The 21,404-nt window shown below is 36.3% G+C and overlaps 1 protein-coding gene across 1 annotated transcript in view; it reads left to right on the top strand.

The window, feature by feature from the left end:
* Nucleotides 1–21,404, top strand: part of cmb (combover) — a gene marked incomplete in the record, with an annotated part of 274,174 nt that overhangs the window by 162,818 nt on the left and 89,952 nt on the right. The window contains 3 exon segments of the mRNA XM_081752595.1: nt 7,271–7,425; nt 12,569–12,738; nt 17,108–17,365. Of these exon segments, the coding sequence (XP_081608721.1) occupies nt 7,271–7,425; nt 12,569–12,738; nt 17,108–17,365 (583 nt within the window).

Genomic DNA, 21,404 nt, shown 5'->3' with positions numbered 1-21,404 from the left:
TTTAAGTATGTGATACACGTTCAAGAGCCGCTCCTACTTTTTCCGTTGGTCACTTTTTGTTTGTTTGTTTGTTTGTTTAATGTCCCGTGAATATGCACCGAGGAGACAATGACGATGAGATCGTTTTCGATAATGGTGCTATGAAGAAAGTGGGGAAAAGGTGAGAACTCAAGCGCACGGTGCCTGTTTACCACAAAGCCCACTTGGTGAAGCTCGGATCGAACCAGGAACATCGCGTACCAAAGGTGAGCGCTCAACCACACGAACAACTGAATATATTTAAGTACTCTCTCTCTCTCTCTCTCTCTATATATATATATATATATATATATATATATATATACACTCTGTAAAGAAAAAATAGCGACACTTGCTCTAATATGGTTTTCTCAACATACTTTAATCAATATGAATTTTTACATGAATTCCTGATAATATTACAAGGCATATTCCTAATGAGCAGTTCATTCTTAATACTTGCGCCAGAGTTTCAGGCTTTTGACATGAATTTAGTGAATTTATATGCATATATAAGTAGCTATGCGTGTTTTGAGCAAAATCGTTTGTAGGAAGAGTAATTCATAAAACTGAAAAAGATCAACAACAATAGCAGAAAACAAGAAATTGAATTTCTTTAGGGTAAGACATATTGTGTGCAAACATCGAGAAGTACGATACACCAAACTAGTATTTTGTATGTGCACCATGGGCTTCCCGCATTGGTAACAAAGCTATTGCAAAATGCAACCTCGATATCACGGAATAACACCCGGATTATCTGTTCCTTGAATTCCATTCTATTTGAGATAGTTGTCTATTGAAATTTCTACTCATATTGATCCACAAATTTTCAACTGGATTCATGTCGGGTGAGTTTGTAGGCCACACGAGTCTCTAAATAGTCATATTCTTGAACCACGTATTAACAATTTTGGCTCGGTGACATGAAGCATTATCGTCCTGGGAAAGGAAGTAGTCCATATTTTCTTCAGAAAAGTCATCTTTAGCTGTTGTAAGAACTTTACGTACCAGAATTTGAAGATATTTTCGTGCATCAAACGATCCTTCACATATATCCGTCGTTCTGACGTCTTTAACGGTGAACCATGTCCATATCATCACTCAGTAACTGAATATTTGAATCTCTTAAACAAAATCCTTGTCAAGTTCCTTGCTTGTTCGTATCCACAACTTCACACCACTATCGTTTCCCACTATTCTAAACTTCTTTTCAATGAAGAAAACGACATGCTTTCAGTTGTCATAAGTCCAAGTTGCATATCGACTCACAAAACTACATGTTGAAGTCCTCTGTGTTTTGTCAGTTTCGACTTTCTACGCGGTTTTTTCTTTGTAATGTCCTCTTCATACAGCCAAGACAATACAGTTGTACGAGTAACTGCAGTTCCAAGATCATGTCAAACTACAAAAGCGATTTTTGGGGAAATCACTCATTAAATCTGCGGTGCTATTGATTTCATTTAGCAATTTGCTCTGGGTGATGCTTTCTTTTTTCTTTCACACTGTTGACGAAGGGACGATTTGTTATGCTGTTTCCACTTGTGAATTACTCTTCCTGCCGTAGAATGATGGATTTTCAGAATTCCATCTATTCCTTTAGAGATTTGCCACAACTTACATTTCTTACCCATCTTATTTGTTTACAGTTCACATGTAGCAACAATATCACACACAAACAACACTGCACAACAAAAATTTTGCCACTTGACACACTGTCCAAACAATGAGAAAGCAACGAACAATCATAAAATGCTATTTACTTCAGCCTACACTTCACAAATGCAATGCAGAATTCTTACTACAATAATTTACGAGACGCACTCAGTGCCATCTATCGAAAATACTACTGATACACAAACAATTGACAAGCGATGTCCTACACCACAGGTGTCGCAGATAACGCAAATGAACTATCCCACTCTTCATTTCCTTCTATTCCTCTTCTAACGGGCTGCAACTATGGTTTTCTGTGTAAGTTAGTTTGAGAATTGAGGTGTCGCTATTTTTTCTTTACAGAGTGTATATATATATATATATATATATATATATATATATGTATGTATGGTGTTTCAAAACAACATTGACAACGTTTGAGACCAAGATAAAACAAAAAGTATAGACCAATCTAGGTGCACAAATGCTTCTTACGGTAGTCAGGTCAAGACTTTACTTAGGAACTAGTATGTGTCCTATCCAAATATCCAAGTTTCAGAATCCTAAGGTACTCACGCAACAATTTTTATAGAGGGAGTTTGGCTAGATATAATAATTTGGATACTTACCAACTACCTTTATAAAAATTGTTGCGGAAGTACCGCAGAATTCTGAAACATGGGTATTTGGATAGGACACATAATATTTCGTAAGTGAAGTCTTGACCCGACTACGGTAGATCCCATAGTTTTAAAGCTATGGACCTTTAAAGTTCAGTTTTTCATGTTTTCGGCAGCCTATAACTCCGAAACGAAGCTTTTATGCACCTAAGTTGGTGTAATACTTTTTGTCTTATCTTGGTGTCAGGAATCACATCCTAAACGTTGTCGGTGTTGTTTTGAAACATCCTTTTATATATATATATTAAGAAAGTAAATCAAATGTGACAGCCTTACTTTGTATCACAAAGAAATTGAACATCAAGCAGACATTTCATTTCAGTTGTATAAAAACTAGTTGATTGCAGAGGCCACTTTTCGTGTTCACCGTCACACTGATGTCACCTCAAGAAAATAAGTTTCAAAATCAGCTTTCTTCTCCACTGAATTTGTTTAAATTCTAGATTGTACAAGTAGCATAAGAATGAATCATATTCATTGTTACTCACAGAAGGGACAACAAATTCGGTGATAAATTTATAAATTGTGTGGAAGACCCGGGTTTAATTCCGGGCAGGAGCTCATATTGTTCGGATTCCACGTTATAAGACCACGTCTCGTACAACCTTGCTGCTGAAAGTGACGTTAAATCCCAATCCAACCAACAACCAAATCTGTAAATTGTATTTCCAAGAAGCCCAATTCGCTATAGTTTTGAGAAGTGAAGTTTTTCAATTTTTCTCTGAGAAGATACCCCAGGCATGTAAGAATCTTTCCAGATGTATCTAGTTTAGCAACATTTAGAAGTAATTGACAAAAGTAAGAGTACACTGAAACCGTTTGATTGATATACTAATATCGTACAACTGCATACATCGTAAGGCTTTTATGTTTGAGTTATTCATTATGTATCCTATAACATTTATCAGCAATTGCTAAGAAAGTACGAGATACACACACTAAAAGTACATGCCGTTATGATGTTGGTTCAAAACACGTGAGAGCATTGTAGTGAAATTGCGGAGGATTGAACTGTGGTTTCTAAGGTATAACTGTGGAAAATCTCAAGCTTGTATGTTTGTTTTTAATACATTCGCCTGTGAAACAGCCTTTTTTGATGTTGACCTGAAATGATGGATTTCACCTTAGAGGTACCGACTCAAGATTATGTACATGTTGTGAAAAAAGATATCGATTTTCATTTTCAATTGAAGAATATTTGTGGTAACACTGCCCTTGCTGACTACTGTGTGGAAGTGGGTGAGATAATTTACGAGAAGAGGGATCAACTGATCTGCTGGAAGCCTCATTTTTGCAGCCACCTCAGAAAATATTGCTTCTATCGAAACGAGACCCTACAGAAAGTCTGTCCACATTTATGGAAACGAAGTGGAACATCCGCCAGGGGCGCTAGAATCGCAGACACTAAGCACAGCAGAGCAATCAGAAACCAGTTGTGTTGAGAATTCGATAGAAGGAAGTGAAGTGCTCCGAGTGTAAAATGACCCCATTCTGGGAGGGGTACATCACTGCTCTTTCCGACATTTGATACAGCTACAGGGCAATTGTGAAACAGAGTTCGTCCAAGGGTTTCACCATTTCCAAGAAGGGTATTGCCAATGTACTCAAACGCAACAAAAATGCACAGCCAGAGGAAGCAGGTGTGCGCACAGTGGCACGAAAACAACACCCCCGTCCCAAACGTACAATGGATGTGGTTCGAAAAGTGCAGAAGTTGGTGACCCAGGAGAAACCACCGCCACAAAGAGTCATTGTTAGAATGTCAGAAGATCTAAATCAACTGTGCAGAGGATAATCAGCCAGGATTTACTCCGGCAAGTTAAGCATAAACCACGTGTTCACACACACACAGCCAAACACATCCGGAAACGCATTGCAAACGGCTCTATGAACGGTATTTAGCGGGTGACAAGTGGAAATATATGGTCACGTTAGACGAGGCCTGAATCTATTTGTCAAACTCCAAGCGGGTTTGAGCCATTTATTATCATGAAAAGGATGCCAAGGACCATGCCAGTTGGGTCCGCATGTACCGCGAAAGTTTTCCCCGTGGTTCATAGTGGTTGCAGGTTTTTGCCATAAAGGAAAACTTCCCCTGCATAGAGTTGCACGAAATGTGAAAATTACTCAGTATACTATCAACAACACATTCTGGAGCCATTATACCGGCAGCATATTCCGTCGTTGTATGGTGCTGAGGTGTCGAAAGTTTTCATTTATCAAGACAAAGCAGCCAGCCACACGGCTCGAACAGCTGTGGCATACATGGCCCGCAAAGCGCGTGAAACTGGAATCCATGCTATCCCATATTCAGACATCCCTGTCAAGTCTCCCGACACTGCGCTAATGGACTTTTGTGTTTCGGGTGTTTGAAGCGAGCGATTTCCTTACGTTACCCACGCACATTGACTGGCTTGTGAAAAGTTTGCAAGGAGGAGGGTCCAAACTTGATCATATTTCTCTGAACAGAAGCCTACTTCAATGGAAACTTCGGTGTCGGGCTATAGTTTATAGTCAGGGTCGTTATATCGAGCACAACCGCTGGTGGAAATACGGCTTTATGCCCTAGCGTAAGGGACACAAAATCGTTTCCATAAATGTGGACCAACCTTCTGTAGTCATGGAGTACAGAAAGCTAATCGTTAAGGATATCTGTAACCTGACAGGACTCTCAATGCTTCCTGGAAAGCATTTTGACAGACCACTTGAAACAACCTAAGGTGATCCCTTGACAGCTGGGTGAAGAAAAGGTGTTCTCTCGGATAAGAATGTGGCTTTTTGTTGGATAAGAGCATCGAAGTGATTCCCCATCCATTCTGCTCCTAAGAACTATTCCTTCGTCCTCTGTTCATTTTTAAAATTGAATGATCCGTTGCGAAACGGACATTTTCAGTCCAAAAGTCCTTTCCGAAGTAACATTTTCAAATATACCCGACAGAAAAAAAAAAAAATCTCGGACGATTTTGATACAGCGAATGCAGAGATTGTAATGATGTAAAGAAGTGGACGGAGATTACGTTAAAAAGTGACGAAAACGTCTCATCCAAATACTGATCATGACCGACGACACGTACTTTCGGTATTCACATAGTACTTTATACAGAATATAATTGGATCACACTTGCAGATTTTCAACACCCGAAGACTAATTGCCCCTGTGCAGCTCCTTATATACGTAGAAAAAGTGTTAGGTAAGAGTAACGACAGTGTGAGTAAGATTTTAGAATGAAATTATTAATGATATCCTAATTCTCGTCAGGGTTGCCGTCATCCAAATTTAGCTTCAAATTTTTGGTTCTAATGTAATAAGACTCATTCGGTTCGATTTGTGTTGTTGTTTTGCGGATATTTTTGACTTCCGTAATACTGTGGACTTCCTTGCTCATTGTTCGCCAAAGGACCGATGAAAAGACCAGGAGCGGATCTTGAAATGGCATTATATAATTACTAGAGAGCGGATTTTAAGGTGCAGCACCTTTTCTGAAAATGTAGTTGTTATAAAAACCAAAGTTCAAAATACGTATTTCCGGGAATAAAACGAACTGAAATGAACGCAATTTGTTGCACCTTTTTTGCAAGATTAATAAAATCCCCCCCCCTTTTTTTTTTTACTTCTTTTAACCTTCAGCACCTTTATTTCCTCTTTTTTTTCTCTCTTTTTTTTTATTAAAAATTGGACAGAACAAAATGTTTTGTTTTCAGTCTGGTATACACGTAATATTCCATAAATTTACAATCTTGACGGATTTGCGGGGGGCACGGTGGCTCAGTGGTAGAGCGTTCACCTCTGGTGCTTGGGGTCCCGGGTTCGATCCCAGCCTCCGCCAAGTGAACTTTGTGGTGGACAAACACCGTGCTCGTGGGTTTTCTCGGGGTTCTCCCGTTTCCTCCCACTTTCTTCATTCCACCATTTCACTCATCTCTCATCATCACCGTCTCCTTTAGCCTAACCGGCATAATCGTGGGACGTAAAACTCAAAGATTTCATTTCATTTCATTTTGACGGATTTGCTAGGAACAAATTTGAACTGAATTTGCGAAACAATCCAGACGTAGAAATCTTGGCAACGTCAATTGAATTTCCTTTCCGTGTGCTTACAAGATATGCACCACTAGCTTCTGTTGATGTCGAGCGAAGTTTCTCCACATACAAGGATCTCCTGTGGAGAAACAGGACAGAAACTAAGACAAGAAACTAACATTCGTAAACATAGAAATGTTGTGCATAATCAAGTGTAACCAGTTTCTGAAAACCTAGTAGTATGTAACTTTTTCTCAAGCCACAATATTGCTAAATTTTTTTTTTAAATACCGAGTTAGTTTTAACCACAATTTTATTACGAGAACGTTGAATGTTGTACAAGTGTGAGATTAAATAAAACAATTTTGCAATTTATGTCAAATGTTTAGAGCCAAGGTTTTAAAAATATTTACTGGTGTAATGAATAAAGAATATTCATGCAACTGTATACTATAGCACTTAATAAAGATATCCTATTATCACCTTTTTTGCACCTTTTTGAATGATTTTTTATCCCCTTTTATTCCTTTTTTCCGCCTATATTTTTGCATCTTAAAATCCGGTCTCTAATGATTACATTGTTGAGACACAGTAAAATATAGTTATTTTCCTGTGTGTTCTTAAAAATAGTTCCCATATGTTTTCAAAACTAAATGTCATATAATTCGGTCTTAATTAGTACTAATGGTTTTGTATTCGAATTACAGTACTCTTCTTGACACAGTAACCTTTTTATTATAAGAACTTAAACATTTACTAAGTTTTTGTATCGTTTGTTTTGTGCGGCGTTAATGCCAATTAAATTGGTCCCAATGTGGAAAGTAGTAGAAATATAGAATTATTAAAAGTATGGTCTTATAAATATATAATACACATTTTCTGCTTTTCTTTATAGGGAACTTCTGAATCTGTCAATGGATTCTACTCGTTTGCCTGCAAGTTCTGCTAATAATAGCCAAAATATTACTCCAAGAGGTTCTTGTAGATCAAACACTCAGGCAAAGCATCCTATGGCCGGTTCTCACAACGTTTGGCGTAAAGATGCAGGAGGTAATTTAATTTATTTTTATTATTAATAAAGTGGTTTCTTGGTTAGGTATATGGTTAACTACATTGATAGCAACAGGGCACAGTAACGGTTTAGAAAAGCTGATGTCACACTGTAAGTAGGAATCTGAACTTTTCGTTTTAACAATAACAGCGAAAATTTACGAAAAACTAAATGTATCTTACGGAGACGTCTAGAAACAATCATTTTACTTACAGATTTGTGCAATTCCTGAATACTACTTACACTTTCAAACTTTCGACTCTCTCGTGAAGTATTGGGACGAAGGATAAAAACAAGAAAAAGAATAAAAACATTATGTAATAATAATAATAATAATAATAATAATAATAATAATAAAGGAATGAGCTTACCAAGAGAAGAGCAGTGCTGGAACACACTTTGTCAAAAACGACGAACAGACGTCAAACAATAGTAATGCAGATTGCGATACAGCGGTGTTGATTTGCTCGTTTTGTTCTTTAGTGGGAGGTTGATGTTGGTATTTTAGTTGATGCCAGTGCTATAAGTAATATGTAATTACTGCTTTGCATTCATCACTTAACATCCCTTGTCTAAATTTAATTTTGGTTTCTTTAAATGAGTAAACAAATTTTCAGATACGAGTCTACTTCATTTTGGGCTCCCAATAATTTTTTTCAATCTTCTACCTTGAGTTGAGTTTCTTTTAAATGTTTCGATATACCTGACACCTGGTTTTCCGTTTTCGAATTTGTAATATGTTCCTTGACAGTACCTTGAAGTTTCTTTAGGTTTTGCCTATGTAACTCTCATGGTAATTTCATTTTATTTCATAATTATCCAATTTTTCATTGAGATTCGTACAATAACTCTTAAATTGGGTGATGTTCTTTTCTAGAGTTTCGGAAGCTTTCAAACCTGTACGGAAACCGTATTTTGTATAAATCTTATTCAATGGAGTTGTCAGTTTGGGTAAAATAGACAGTCCCACCCATTTTACGTCATTCGTGTCGGTTTCAAGTGTATCGAAACCTAATTCCTTCTAACCTGTTTATACCACTTAACTAATAAAGAAACTGGTTAACCGTTCATACTTCCGAACTTCAATAAATAATCAATCTAAGTCCGACTCCAGAGAAGTAAATCGAGTGGCACGTAAAAAGAAACTCTTCCAGATATTTGTTTTGATATTTCTAGAAATGAGCGAATTTGTAATGCATTAGCGTCGATTTTCCGCTTCGTGGGTTGAAATAAAAACTTCAAATGCACAACTTTGAGCTCATTCGTGGCTAAGCGGTTAGCGTACGCGCCTTTGGCGTGGGAGACCCGGGTTCGATTCCCGGTGGGAGCTCATGTGGTTCGGATTCCACGTTAATCAGTAGGTCCACGTCTCATATAGCCTCGCTGCTGAACGGGACGTTAAACTCAAAATCAACTCAACTCAAATGCACAACTCCTTATCTCATCCCCGAAAACTATGGATTCGACACTAATATCGGTCATTTTCGATGATTTTTAACTATCCCTTCCTCCTCCCCTAAGCTGCACCGTCAAAGTGAAATGATAAAAACCATCCCATGCCCGAATCTCATCTATGTTGAAAATTTCATCGAGATCGGTCGGGTAGTTCAAGAGTTTGAGTCATAAACATAGTCATTTTCAATTTTATAATATATACTAGCCTTTGGCTAGCTGGGGTTTCCGCCCTCCAGATCCCCACGTTGGGTCAGCGTACGTCCTTGCATCTCTTATGTGTCAGCCTTTGCATCAACAGTGAATTTCGTGCATTTGCTTTTCATATTTCCTGAATTTGTTCCGGGCCTTTGCTCGGCCTACGGCCTCACACCTCTTAAAACCACAATTCTACCGAATTTCAAGTTCATGTTCCGATTTCAACTGTCTAAAAGATAAGATTTATTATCCCAAGAAAACACCTATTTAAATAACATGGAAATTTCATCCTCCTCCTTTAGACCTCGTAAAAATTAAAAATATTCACTTTTGACTATTTTTTTCTGTCAGTTAGTCCCAAAAAGCTACAATCATGCCAAATTTCGTTATTCTAATCCTGACGGAAGTCCCTAAACATTTTGGAGTATAGAAGACGTCCCATATAAATAACATCGGAAAGATTTTTCGGTCTCCGTTAAACTGCTATAAATTTGAAAATTTTATTTTTGAGAACTTGCTTGGGTAACGCTAACGACAACGTACAAGCATACCGAATTACAAGTTTGAATTCCAATTTCAAGGACTTAAAATATGAGATTATAGGTTTTTTTTAAAAAAAAATAACATGAGGAATTTTTTCATCGCCCCTTTAGACAACCTAAAAACTAAAAATATTCACTTTTGATAATTTTATTGTCGGTTAGTCCCCGAAAAACTACAATTATGTCAAATTTAATCATTGTATCCATGCAGGAAGTGTCCAATAATTTTGGGGTGTAGAAGGTGTCCCATATAAATAACATGGGAAAGATTTTCAGTTCCCCATTAAACCACTCTAAAGTTGAAGATTTTTATTTTTACTGATTTACTTAGGTAATACTAACGAAAACGTACAAGCATACCAAATTTTAAGTTCTTATTTTAATTCAAAATACCTAAAACATTAGATTATAGATCTTAAAAAAAGCCCCATTTAAATAACATTGGGAAATTTTTCATTTCTCCTTTAGACCACCTAAAAATTAAAAATATTCACTTTCGACAATTTTCCTATCGGTTATTCCCGGAAAGCTACCAACATGCCAATCAGCTTTCCACGTCAACCGGAAGTATCCCTTTAATTTTTGTCAGTTCATATAGTTTTATATGTAGTTAGGATAAACTGTGTGCTGGCAGTAGGCTTATGGTGGACACTGGTAATGAACTTTTCCGTATATTGTCATAGGTAATGAAATCCTATATTTCTCTAAGATGCATTATGAAGGAATCGTTTAAGAACAAAAGACGTGTAAGCCTTGTGGCAGATCCGTGTGCACTTGAAATCGTACACAAAGAGTTTGCTGCTTACTCTATTCCAGAATATTCTTCCAGATAGCGCCTCGAATTTAGACTCCGTAAGAATTCTCTGGGAAAACAATAGTGTGAAGACAATGAGAAAGCAAAATCCCTCATAACAAAATGTGGACACAGTATCAATTTTGTCTTTGAGAAGTGAAGACAGAAAAGAAACTGCATATTCAGTACGAAGCAGTATATAAAAAGTGTTCATTTGAAGCATTTTATTATTATTATTATTATTTTTATAACTGCATTTGTGCTTGTAAATGTGTTTTTGTAAACGTGTGGATGGGAGAGGGAATATAATACTTTCTATATATTAGTGAACTGCACATAATATTAAATTATATTCTGTGTAAGTGAAAAGTTTAAAGTGATATCATACAAAACTGATATCCAAAATTTTCTCAGAATTCATGTGAGAATCGTGATAAAGTTCGTACTCATCGATCGGGTACTTCTGTTGATGGTTGGTTAAGGTAAATCTAATAGTTTTTTCTTTTCCTTTATTTAAAGTAAAAGCTATGGAAAGTTATTTCTTCGCGAAAAATAACACCGAATTCAGGAAAAAATCGAATTAAAGCGGAAAACCGAATTAAAAATTAGATGTTCAGATCACCAGCTACAAGTATTTGGATGCTACGGCAAATATGTTGAAAACTAGAGTGCGTATATAGTTTCTGTACCATAATAAATCTGTACGCATGTTCATGTTTACACTAAAATGTCCCTCTTTTTTTCTTGATAACACTCACATTCTTTAATTAATTCCTTTTTGGAACACATATTTATTTATTTGTTCAAGAAAATTTACCCAAAACAGAGCTAAAAAGGTCCGATTACTTTGGATGTTACGTAATTATTAAGTATATACATTTAAATGCATATATAAAACCGTCAACAAAAATAGTTCCTAGATATTTAAATAATACATAGACACATCACTTTTAAAATACAAATACATACATTTGAACAGAAAAGTATGTCGTACACAAAATAATACATTGATTTTTGTACATACAAATGTATAGCCTATTGACTGTACGAATTTACAAAATCTCATTCTCATGTTGTTATAATTGGTAACTGTTTGTTAAGACAGAGCTGCATTTACTAAAGAGAACACCGAAATCAAGATTCAGTCAGTCCTTGTGATATTAAATTATTATGAATCTTCGACATTCTAATTAAAGGGGAACAGGTACAATAATTATTAGTAGAATTTGGGATACTAAAAGGTGAACAAGTTCTTAAAGTTTCCTCGCATAGAAAAACCAAATAAACAGAGAAAACCAGGTGCGTGGATCAAACCATTAATTATTTTATACAAAATCAGGCTTGAATTTACTTCTCTTCTGGATTCTAGCGAGCTAACTTGAAATTCATTTTTAATAACAGTTTATAAGAAACACATTCCTTTAAGGTTTGTGAAACTTTTTGAAGTACAACTATCTTAAAAGCTTACATTGTATGTATGATCCATTCGAAAGATCGCTTCTTCAGCTTACAAACGGTATAAGACAAGTTATTTCATCTATTTACGAAAAACTAAGACTGAAAGAGAAAGACATCAATAGTTGAGACTATTTCGCAGCACGCTGTGTATTAATCGACCTGCTGAACCCAGCCATCTTTGAAACAGCTGTGCATGCCACGGAATTAAAATAATAATTATTGTGAAATTTAACTCGATATTAATTGTATCAGTTCAGTTAACCAAAAAGGGAAAAAATACAGTTGTCACAGAAATAATCAGGGCACTTTCTTTGCAACACAGTGTAATTATTTATTTAACTTGAAAAGTGTTGGGGAGGGGGCGGTGGTTCAGTGGTAGAGCATTCACCTCTGGTACATGGGGTCTCTGGTTTAATCTCAGCTCGCGCCAACTGAGCTTTGTGGTGGACAAAAACCATGTGCGTGGGTTTTCTCGAGGTTCTCCCTTTCCCTCCCACTTCCTTTATTCCACCATTTCATTCATTTCTCATCATCACTGTCTCCCTTAGCCTAGCCGGCATAAGTTATAATCGTGGGACGTAAAACTTAACGATTTGAAAAGTATTGGGATTATTTCATGATATTCAGTTTCCGTCTGTACATGTAGACAATTTTATTTACGCGGTATGATGTTTAAAAAATCGTTTTTCGTTTTCGTAGATAATGCTGGGCTCATGCCTCGAGCAATTTGGACACCTTCCCATGCAAGACAGGAAAACCTATGTGCTGCAGAAGAACTAGTCACAGAAAATAACAGCAACACACCGTCAATGGCTGCAACTGGTGTTAGTAGTCAACCGCCTTCTTGGTGGCAACAGCAAGCATTTCAGGTAAATTTAGATATGTGAACAGTCTTCTGTTTTTAATTTAATAATAAAATGCGTAGATGAGCTGTAATCCTCTGTAGTATTTCGTCTTCGACTTCCTGATTACATTTTCAAGCAGATTTTTCCTAAATAAAACTAACTGCTATTGTTTTCTATCCTTCGTTTCCTTCTAGAGTGCAGGAAGAATATTACTTGAGAGATGAGTGTGTAAGTAATAGAACTACAAAATAATAAGGGTTAGAAGCCTGAACTGTACAGCACTGAATATCAGTTAGTGGTACCTGTTAGTTTGTAGAATTTGCAATGTTGCAATAATCAGAGCTGTTACATTTGATGGTTGTAGGTTCTTCGATAATCCTGAAACCTCTGAATTAGTGTCGTTGGAGTCCTAGTATATTCTTTTATCCTAGTTTCAATATTCCTTTTAGTTATCCCTATATAAATCTGGTTACAGTCACGAATCCTTTTATAAATATCACAATTTACCTTCCCTTGTACTTAATAGTTTTTATACCCAGTCAGAAGAGTTGAGGAAGAATGATTATCAGGGTGTCTATCGGTCACGAATGTCACGAAAAAGTCACGAAATCAGAAAATTATCATGAAAGTCACGAAAAAGTCACGAAATTTAGCTTTTGGGTCACGATTTTTTTGTTAACTGTTCAAATGTAAGTACAGATTGGAAAATTTTGTTCTATAAAACGTTAAAGTTCATCACCAAAAATGTCTATGATCAGCTTTAGACGCTACCAAATCGCAAGCAAAGTACTTTTCTATCGCATGCATGAAAATTCGACCTAATTCGCACCCAAATTCGTTCTTGAAAATATTAGGAAATTTTATGATTTGGTAAAGAAAAGGTCACGAAAAAGTCACAAAATTTCATTTTGGGATTTTAGTAGACACCCTGATTATGCTGACATATTAATGAATAACATCGAATATAGTGAATTACGTAAATAAATAAGGTGAATATGTAGTAATATAGTTTATGGTAACCATAGGACTGGGTAGTAGTTGAAATTGTACAGATTAAAGAAATAATTTCCTACAATAGAAGAAAAGATTATAGATTATCATTAATTTTTAAATAACTAACAATATCGAAAAAGCTAATAATGAGCAAGTATACTGTGTGTATTGGAAAGTTAGGGATAACTCATACTGCCCGAGGGCTTCCTAATAAATAAAGCGGTGTTGACAAAGGTATACCAAGGTGTCTACAAACCTGGAAAATCAGGAAGTCATTTTGTCAGGATAGCATATAAATAATCAGGGAAATTTCAAAATGTCCCTCATCGGCCTTATAACATTCCTGGAACCAGCCCACAGAACTGTGAAAGTAACGGGCAACCAAATTTATAGCGAAACGTATCTCCTTTGTAAGATCATGTAGTCCGATGAAGCTTCCTCTTAGAAGTTGAGGGACCGAATTAGCATAATGATGTGTACTAGACAAATGAGAATCCTCATATCTCCGTAAGATCTTACGTCATTCATTATCTATAATTGCCTGGCATCATTGTGTTGGATCATTGTCCAGCCAGAAACAGTTGTGTTACAAGAACAGTTTCAATATAATTGTGCACGATAGTAATTACTTAGACTTGTTGGACGATGTGGCAGTATTGCCTCAGCGGGCTAACTTGGATGAACTGTATTTCTAACGAGATAACGTACCTCCGTAGTTCAGTTTATTTGTTGTTGTTGTTTTGTAGTAGTAGTAGTAGTAGTAGTAGACCTAATATATTTCTAAGATCAAAGATGTATGCCTATAACTCGATAGAACTTTCAAATTAATGTTATATTTGTTCTGTGTTTCTTCTTTCAAAGTAGATTAATCAGTCTTTACGTTATAATCTTTTATCCAAAGAACCAATCTTTTATGTAGAAAATTGATATGACAAGAAAGATATTATTATTCCACAGCGTAGGATTGAACTGGCAAACAGGATTGACTGTTGCCCCGTTCATTCAGTTCGACATTTAGGGATTTTCTTCAGATGTAGTGAAGGATAAACTTTCTGAAATAAGGTCTCAGAAAATGAACAAATCAAAAGAGCTCATCTAACAAACATTTTAGCACTTTGATGTGGACGAAAACTTAGACTACGTATTACATTACTCCAGGAATGTTACAATGTTGGTGCAGAACTTTTTGAAACGTAAAGTTAACGAAGTCAAAAACCGTACAGAAAATAAGAAATAAAAAAACTAAAATGCGACATGGCCGTGCACCTGTTGCGCCACCCCTGAATTGGCACAGAATTGGATACACTGGTAGATGGTTGTTTCTACGTGGATGAGGGTAAAATTTCTAGAAAAGGAATGTTCTGTCGCATTAGCCTGTAGAGCTAATCACGTATGGTTTATTGTAGTTTACACTAGTGAGATGGTGGGGAACATGAGGCTCAGTGGTAGAGCGCTTACCTCTGATGTGTGGGGTCTCTGGTTCGATCCCAGACAAGTAAGTTTGTGGTGGACAACATCGTGTTGGTGCGTTTTTTCAAGGTACTTCCGTTTCCTCCCACACTGATTCCACCAATTATTCCATCATCATTGTAGCCTAAAGGGCATGGTTGTGAGACGTTAAAGACTTAATTAGATGTTCAGGGAACTTCTAGTTCTAGGGTAGTCACCAAAGATCTATCTTCAGATGCAATTTTCTTAATGCAAATGATGAGATCTTTTAGTGAATAGAATTACCATTTTTGTAATTGGGTGAAACATAATGCGATGTTTGAACACATACAGGAATGCTTGTATGTTAATGTATATCTTGCCATAACCGACAGGGTAGGGTCTTTCAAAGTTGATTATGTTGAGGTAGAGAATTGATTATAGTATATCCGTAGTAGATTATGTTAGATGTTGGAATTAAGCGTCCATTGAGATTGTATGCTTGGTACGGTTTTGGATGTCTATGGTTAAAGAATTGTGCGCTAGTCCCAGTGGCGCAATAAACGTTTTTAAAAGAGTACCTGTCTGTTCTTGGGTTAACCATCGATTGGGAATTTGCATCAGTTATAAGCCTATCTTCCATTAGTAGTCACTACTACCACAAGAATCACAATATGAATAAACAAGTAGCATTGGCACGTGTACACCACGCGAAGGAGTTTGGTTTGTAAGGAGTGGTATTTTCTCAGTTTTGAAACCGGGAGTAGTAGTAGATTTCTGTTATTTCCAGTGTTAGTAAAGAAATTATAGTAGAGATGAAATAGTCTTGAGACAGTTTATTGATTGCAGGAAACACCATCTCGCTATCTAGTACAGTTTTTACTCTATAGAGATCAACATTAAGACCGGAAGTGGTTGATTTCTACGACTTCTGGTTTGAATCTAGGGTTAAGTGAGATGATGTACACTCATGTCCAAAATTATTGTCGCATGTCTATAAATATGTCATTGTAGGAATATAATTTGATAACAAATTCGCCCGGTATTTCTTATAATGTTAGTATGTGTATTATCGGCAAAGACTTGTATGTGGCAAATTTCATGTCAAAAGAGCAGTAAATAAGAACAATAAAACGAAAATAAAACTTTCTTGTCCATTTAGCAACATTTTGTTTTACTCATTCTAATTTTCGTACTTATAATTCTTTTCCTGTGAAATTTACTACAAATATACATTTCCCTACTATACACACAGTATCAGTATTAAAAGTACCCTGCAAAATCATTATCAAATTATATTCTTATAAGAAGACAGCTATAGATATGCGACAATCATTTTGGATATGAGTGTACCTATTCTTAATGCGCTAAATAGAGTCCAAAAAAACATCTTGGTATATCTTAGGTTTTTGCTAGATCAGTATTGACGGAAATTGTTTCAGATTTCTTTCACTTTCGGTTTTAGTGGAGCGCTAAGAATGGAGATGAATGTAACTTTGGGGCGTTTAATTGATTGCGGGAAAGCGCTTCTCACGATCTACTACCGTTTTTGTTCTATATTGATCAACATTTAAATCGAAATGGTTGATCTCTACCAGTTTCGGTTTAAATAGCTTCCCCATCAGCGAATTGAATTCTTAAGTTTCGATTCTCTGTATCCTGATAATGCTGATCCATCAAGTAGCTCTTGAAGTTTTTTTGGTCTCTTGGACGGACGGACACACTTGCAGACAGGGTAAATATGTATAAAAGACTTTTGGTAAACCAAAACTTCTTTATAAAGTTAAAAATACAAGAAAAAATAAATAGTAAGCAAGTTTTTGCAAATAATACCTATATTGAGCTTTAATGCTGTAAAGAATTACGTATCATATAAATAGTTTCTAAGTAAATCTCGATCGTAATTTTCTGTTTTACAATCTTCATATTTTTCGGTTATTAATGATTTTTTTTTTTTCCTTATGTGTTACAGCTGCAGCATCAGCTGGAAATAACAACAACATTATGTCAGTCAATGCTTTTAGAGCAGCAGCATATGTTAGGAAATGTCCCATCTGGACTTGCTCCGTTCCCTATGTCGTCTGCGTGGGGACAGTTTGGGGGAGATTCCTTCCAACTCTTCTCATCGCAGGTGCAACAGCAGCAGCTTCTAATGACGCTTAGCCAATGTTGTAACTTGTTATGGCTTCAGCAACGAGAACTGGCAGCTTTACAGGCATCCATGAGTATGGTAAGTCATCTTCATTTTTCTTTTATTTGCAATTTACATGAAAGAAAATGACTGGGAAATGAACGACAGTTTGCTCGTGCTAAATAAATATAATAGTTATTAGTATAGAAAACAGATATTCTGGGCATTTTTTCCAACTTGTACGCTACCTATTGACAGTTCGATTTAACAGCTTTTTTTAAGCTCGTATTATCAGGCTCATGTAAATTCTGATCTATCAGTCTTACGGTTTATGATCCTTAAGTTGTTTGCCGCACTCACATACTCTCTTCTTTGCTTATATATAAAACACGAAATATATTTTACGAAGCTGAGCCAAGATCAGAGTAAAATGTTTATCTTTCCATAGAGACTTCAATACAGGAACTCTCATTGCGATTTCATATTTTTATTTTGGACGTTGTCCAGTATTGTAGGTAGGGAGTTTAACGTGGCACAGCTACAGAGACTCTACTTCAAATTTATCTTGCTAGTATTATCACCCTATATCGGTGTATGTCAGTGACTAATCTTAAAGGTTCAGTCTCTAAAAAATTTCAGAAGAGGACCTGAAGAATTCACTCTTATAACAAGCAAAAGCTTCATCGTGAGTTATTGGGAAAATCAATACGTAGTTTCCAGTGCATCCTGAGCGGTAGGAACATAAATCGCACATGAGCTCTCTCGTGTCTCTATAGTGAGGGTACGCGCTTTTGGTGTGGGAGACCTGTGTTCGATTACCTGTGGGGCTCATGGTTTGAATTCCGCGTTAAGCTGTAGGTTCACGTGTAACATAGCCTCGCTTCTGAAAAGGACGCTAAACTTCAAATCATGCAACCAAGTAGTAAATTGCTCATTTATTTGAATATGGTGACGTGAGGAAATAGTTTAACGTAAGCACCAGCCTATCGAAACACTTGTGTAAACGTTTTGGTACATTATTTACTGCTTTTCTTAAGAAGTCGTGGAACATCGTTTAACACATTATAGTCGTTTCTCAAGTTCATCAAGTGTTTTTGAATTAGTCTTGTAACTTCTTCGGCCCAGCTTCACAAAAAGAATGAGTTGCCCATTCGGTGTGTCGACCATAGCCTGTCTGTCTTCCTTGGGACTAAATGTTGATCCACCGCTGAACTGTGAAGGAGTACTGATAAATATGAGCTCTGTACCATTGTTCCATTGAGTTATGATAGGTACCAGGAAGTTCACAAGTATATTCAAGTAGCGTTGATTATTTCAAATGTTTCCTTATTGTGGCCAATTTATAATTACAAAATGAGAAATTAAGATATTTTTTTAGAAACTGTCCTCCTTCCTTTCCTTAATGAATGGGAATTTTTGATGGCACGTTACCACTTGCTTTTGATAAGGACTTCGTATACCAGCCTCGTGATATACTATCTTTTTGTATATTTTTAAAAACCTCTCTTTTCCTTTAGGATAGGCATTTTAATGAAAAAGATATGATTTAAAAAACAGTTCGAAATAGGTGTCAACGACGTATGTTCGAAAGTTAATAAGTTTAAGCTGTTTTCCCGACTGATCAGACGCTTCCTGTTTTATATATTACTTACTTCTGTCACTACCATAATAGTATGAGTGAGTCCTGTACATAGCCTACTGCTGAACGGGACGTTAAATTCAAAATCAACTCAACAACTCAACTAACACGCACAAAGCAGTCATTGTGTCCGAAACAGAAACGATTCGCTTCGCTAAACACTATCACTCTCCATTCGCCTCACTACTCCAGCCTTCCCGACAGCATAAAGTCGTTCTTGGCGATCAGTGCTTATGAAGTGCTTGTGTGCTTATGTGGGAGACCAGAATTGCACTAGTAGCCACCATCTTGTCATATAAAGTGAATGGAACAATTATTTTGCTCGGGCACTCCTCAGTATTACTGTTGGAACCCTCTGCTTTCCAATGTATATATCTTAAGTGGAGGACTGACACAAACCACGCGAATGGCAGTTCTACGGAGTGACTACCAGACTGGTCTAAGCCCTTTCTATGACCACGCTCAAAGTCACAAACTTTCACTAGCGTTGTCTTGGTATTCCTGACAGGCTGTGATCAACACGCACCGGATTTACGCATGCAATTTCATTCATGTTGTCCGACTGCCTTCGAACTACTAGCATAACATGTTCTTTGTATACTGTAATCAGTTTGCCCTCTATAGTGGCCGATGTGCTGGGACCTTTAAACTAAGAGTAGCGTGTCGTTTGCAGACGAACATCGTGGGTGTTAATTTCATTCAAATTGGTCTGTATATGTGGGTGTTCTTAAATATGTTTCGCCAGTGTATTAAAAATAATTCTCAAATAGAGAAGTACGTGTTATTTAGAATAAAATTTTGAATGTCTTAAAGTGCATAAAAGAATACTAATTTAATGTAAAACTTAGGTTAAGATCAGTTTATATTTTTGAACAGGGCTCATTTTCGTAGTGCATTATTGTATGCATATTATACTCGGATCAAAATAAACGAATTTGGAGGAACTTGTGTTGCGCTGTTGCCACGCCATGACTATGCCACTTACGCGTCCGCTACGCTCTTTCCACCTCGGTTAACAAACACTTGTGGTATGTTACAAGGCGGCAATGTTGTCACTTTTTGCAGAAATCCATGTAATTACCACTACGATGTTTGTGATTGGCTCTTCTCTCGGTGACCTTAATAAATCAGTGACGTAGCTTCCTTTCTTAATATAAATGTCCACGTGATTTTGAACTGTCAGTTCGTTTCTAATTTTAATCAGAGTATGATGCATTAATTTATATAAAAGAGCAAATACTATTACTTGTGTGGTGCTTCGTGGAGGAGTATTATTTTGCTGCTGTATTTTATGAACTGTAGGTTTGCTTTTTCCAGTAGGTCTATTCTCTGAAATAGTTCTTGGACCGCTTCTTATTCTTTTTTTTCTGTGTTTCTTTCTTGTATTCAGGAAAATGGACAACTTCAACACTTAAAGTCTAAACTAAGTAGATTACCATATATACTTGAATCTAAGATGCACCCCCGATTTCTAAATTTCAAAAGTTGTGGCAGTTTATTGTATTCAGTTGCAAGACGCATCCTGGATATTCAGTGAAGCAACTCAGAATTTGACAGTACAAATTAAACCATATGAGTTTATTTGTTCAAACTGAATATTTAAATGTCAAGATTAAAAAGGGAACAAAGGTACTATCTTTCAAGTGGACGTCAGTGACGTCACAGGCATTCTGTGTGTGCGTTTCTGGAAATGAGCGGCGCCACACACTTTAGTCAGCCCCATTGCTGGAGCAGTTTTGCGTGCGATTCTATGACGCACCTCCCATTTTATACCTGAAATTTTGACAGAAAAAATGCGTGTTAGGTTCGCGTATATACGGTAGTACGCATTTTCCTCTCTGAGAATTGATAAGCTCTACACAGAACACTTCACAATAAACATAGCTTCAACATATAACACCAAAATAATACTATGTAACAATATTTGCTCCTTTCATAGTAATCATAGTTGCTCTAACATATTATTCTGTTTTTGATTTACAAGTGAATTTCAGGTTTTCATTGGTTGACTATTTTACAGTAACTAGATAGAGTATTTAGCTTCAAGAAATCGTGGTCACTTGCCTTTCTTTTAACATCCTTTTTCGTCTATTCGCTTTGTTGTTCAATATTGTATATCGGAGGTACAGTAAATACTCCATTGAGACAAACTTGAATAACGTACTATCTATAAAATCGAGACAATCTTTGCTTATTCTGTCAACAGATGGAAACATGGATGTTTGAGAGAAAGGTAAGCATCCACATTTGAATATGCCTGTATCTGATTTTTTAAAGATAGAACATGAGTTAATTCTTGTAGTAGTTTAACAGAAAAAATTCGAAATAATAATATGTTTTTACATCTTTTTAATGATTTTAAATCTGTACAATATATTGTGGATAAACGTGCTCTTTTATTTGCTGTGTATCTTATAGGTTTTAAAAATTCCTCGAAGAGTTAAAGAACTATGTATTGAACATACAATTAAAGATTAGCTTTAATCGTAAATTTAAGTA

The sequence above is a fragment of the Thermobia domestica genome, chromosome 3 (assembly GCF_964235325.1).
Source record: "Thermobia domestica chromosome 3, izTheDome1.hap1.1, whole genome shotgun sequence".
Taxonomy (NCBI): Eukaryota; Metazoa; Arthropoda; class Insecta; order Zygentoma; family Lepismatidae; genus Thermobia; species Thermobia domestica.
The sequence above is the reverse complement of the archived record's forward strand: the minus strand, read 5'-3'. Positions and strand labels throughout refer to the sequence as shown.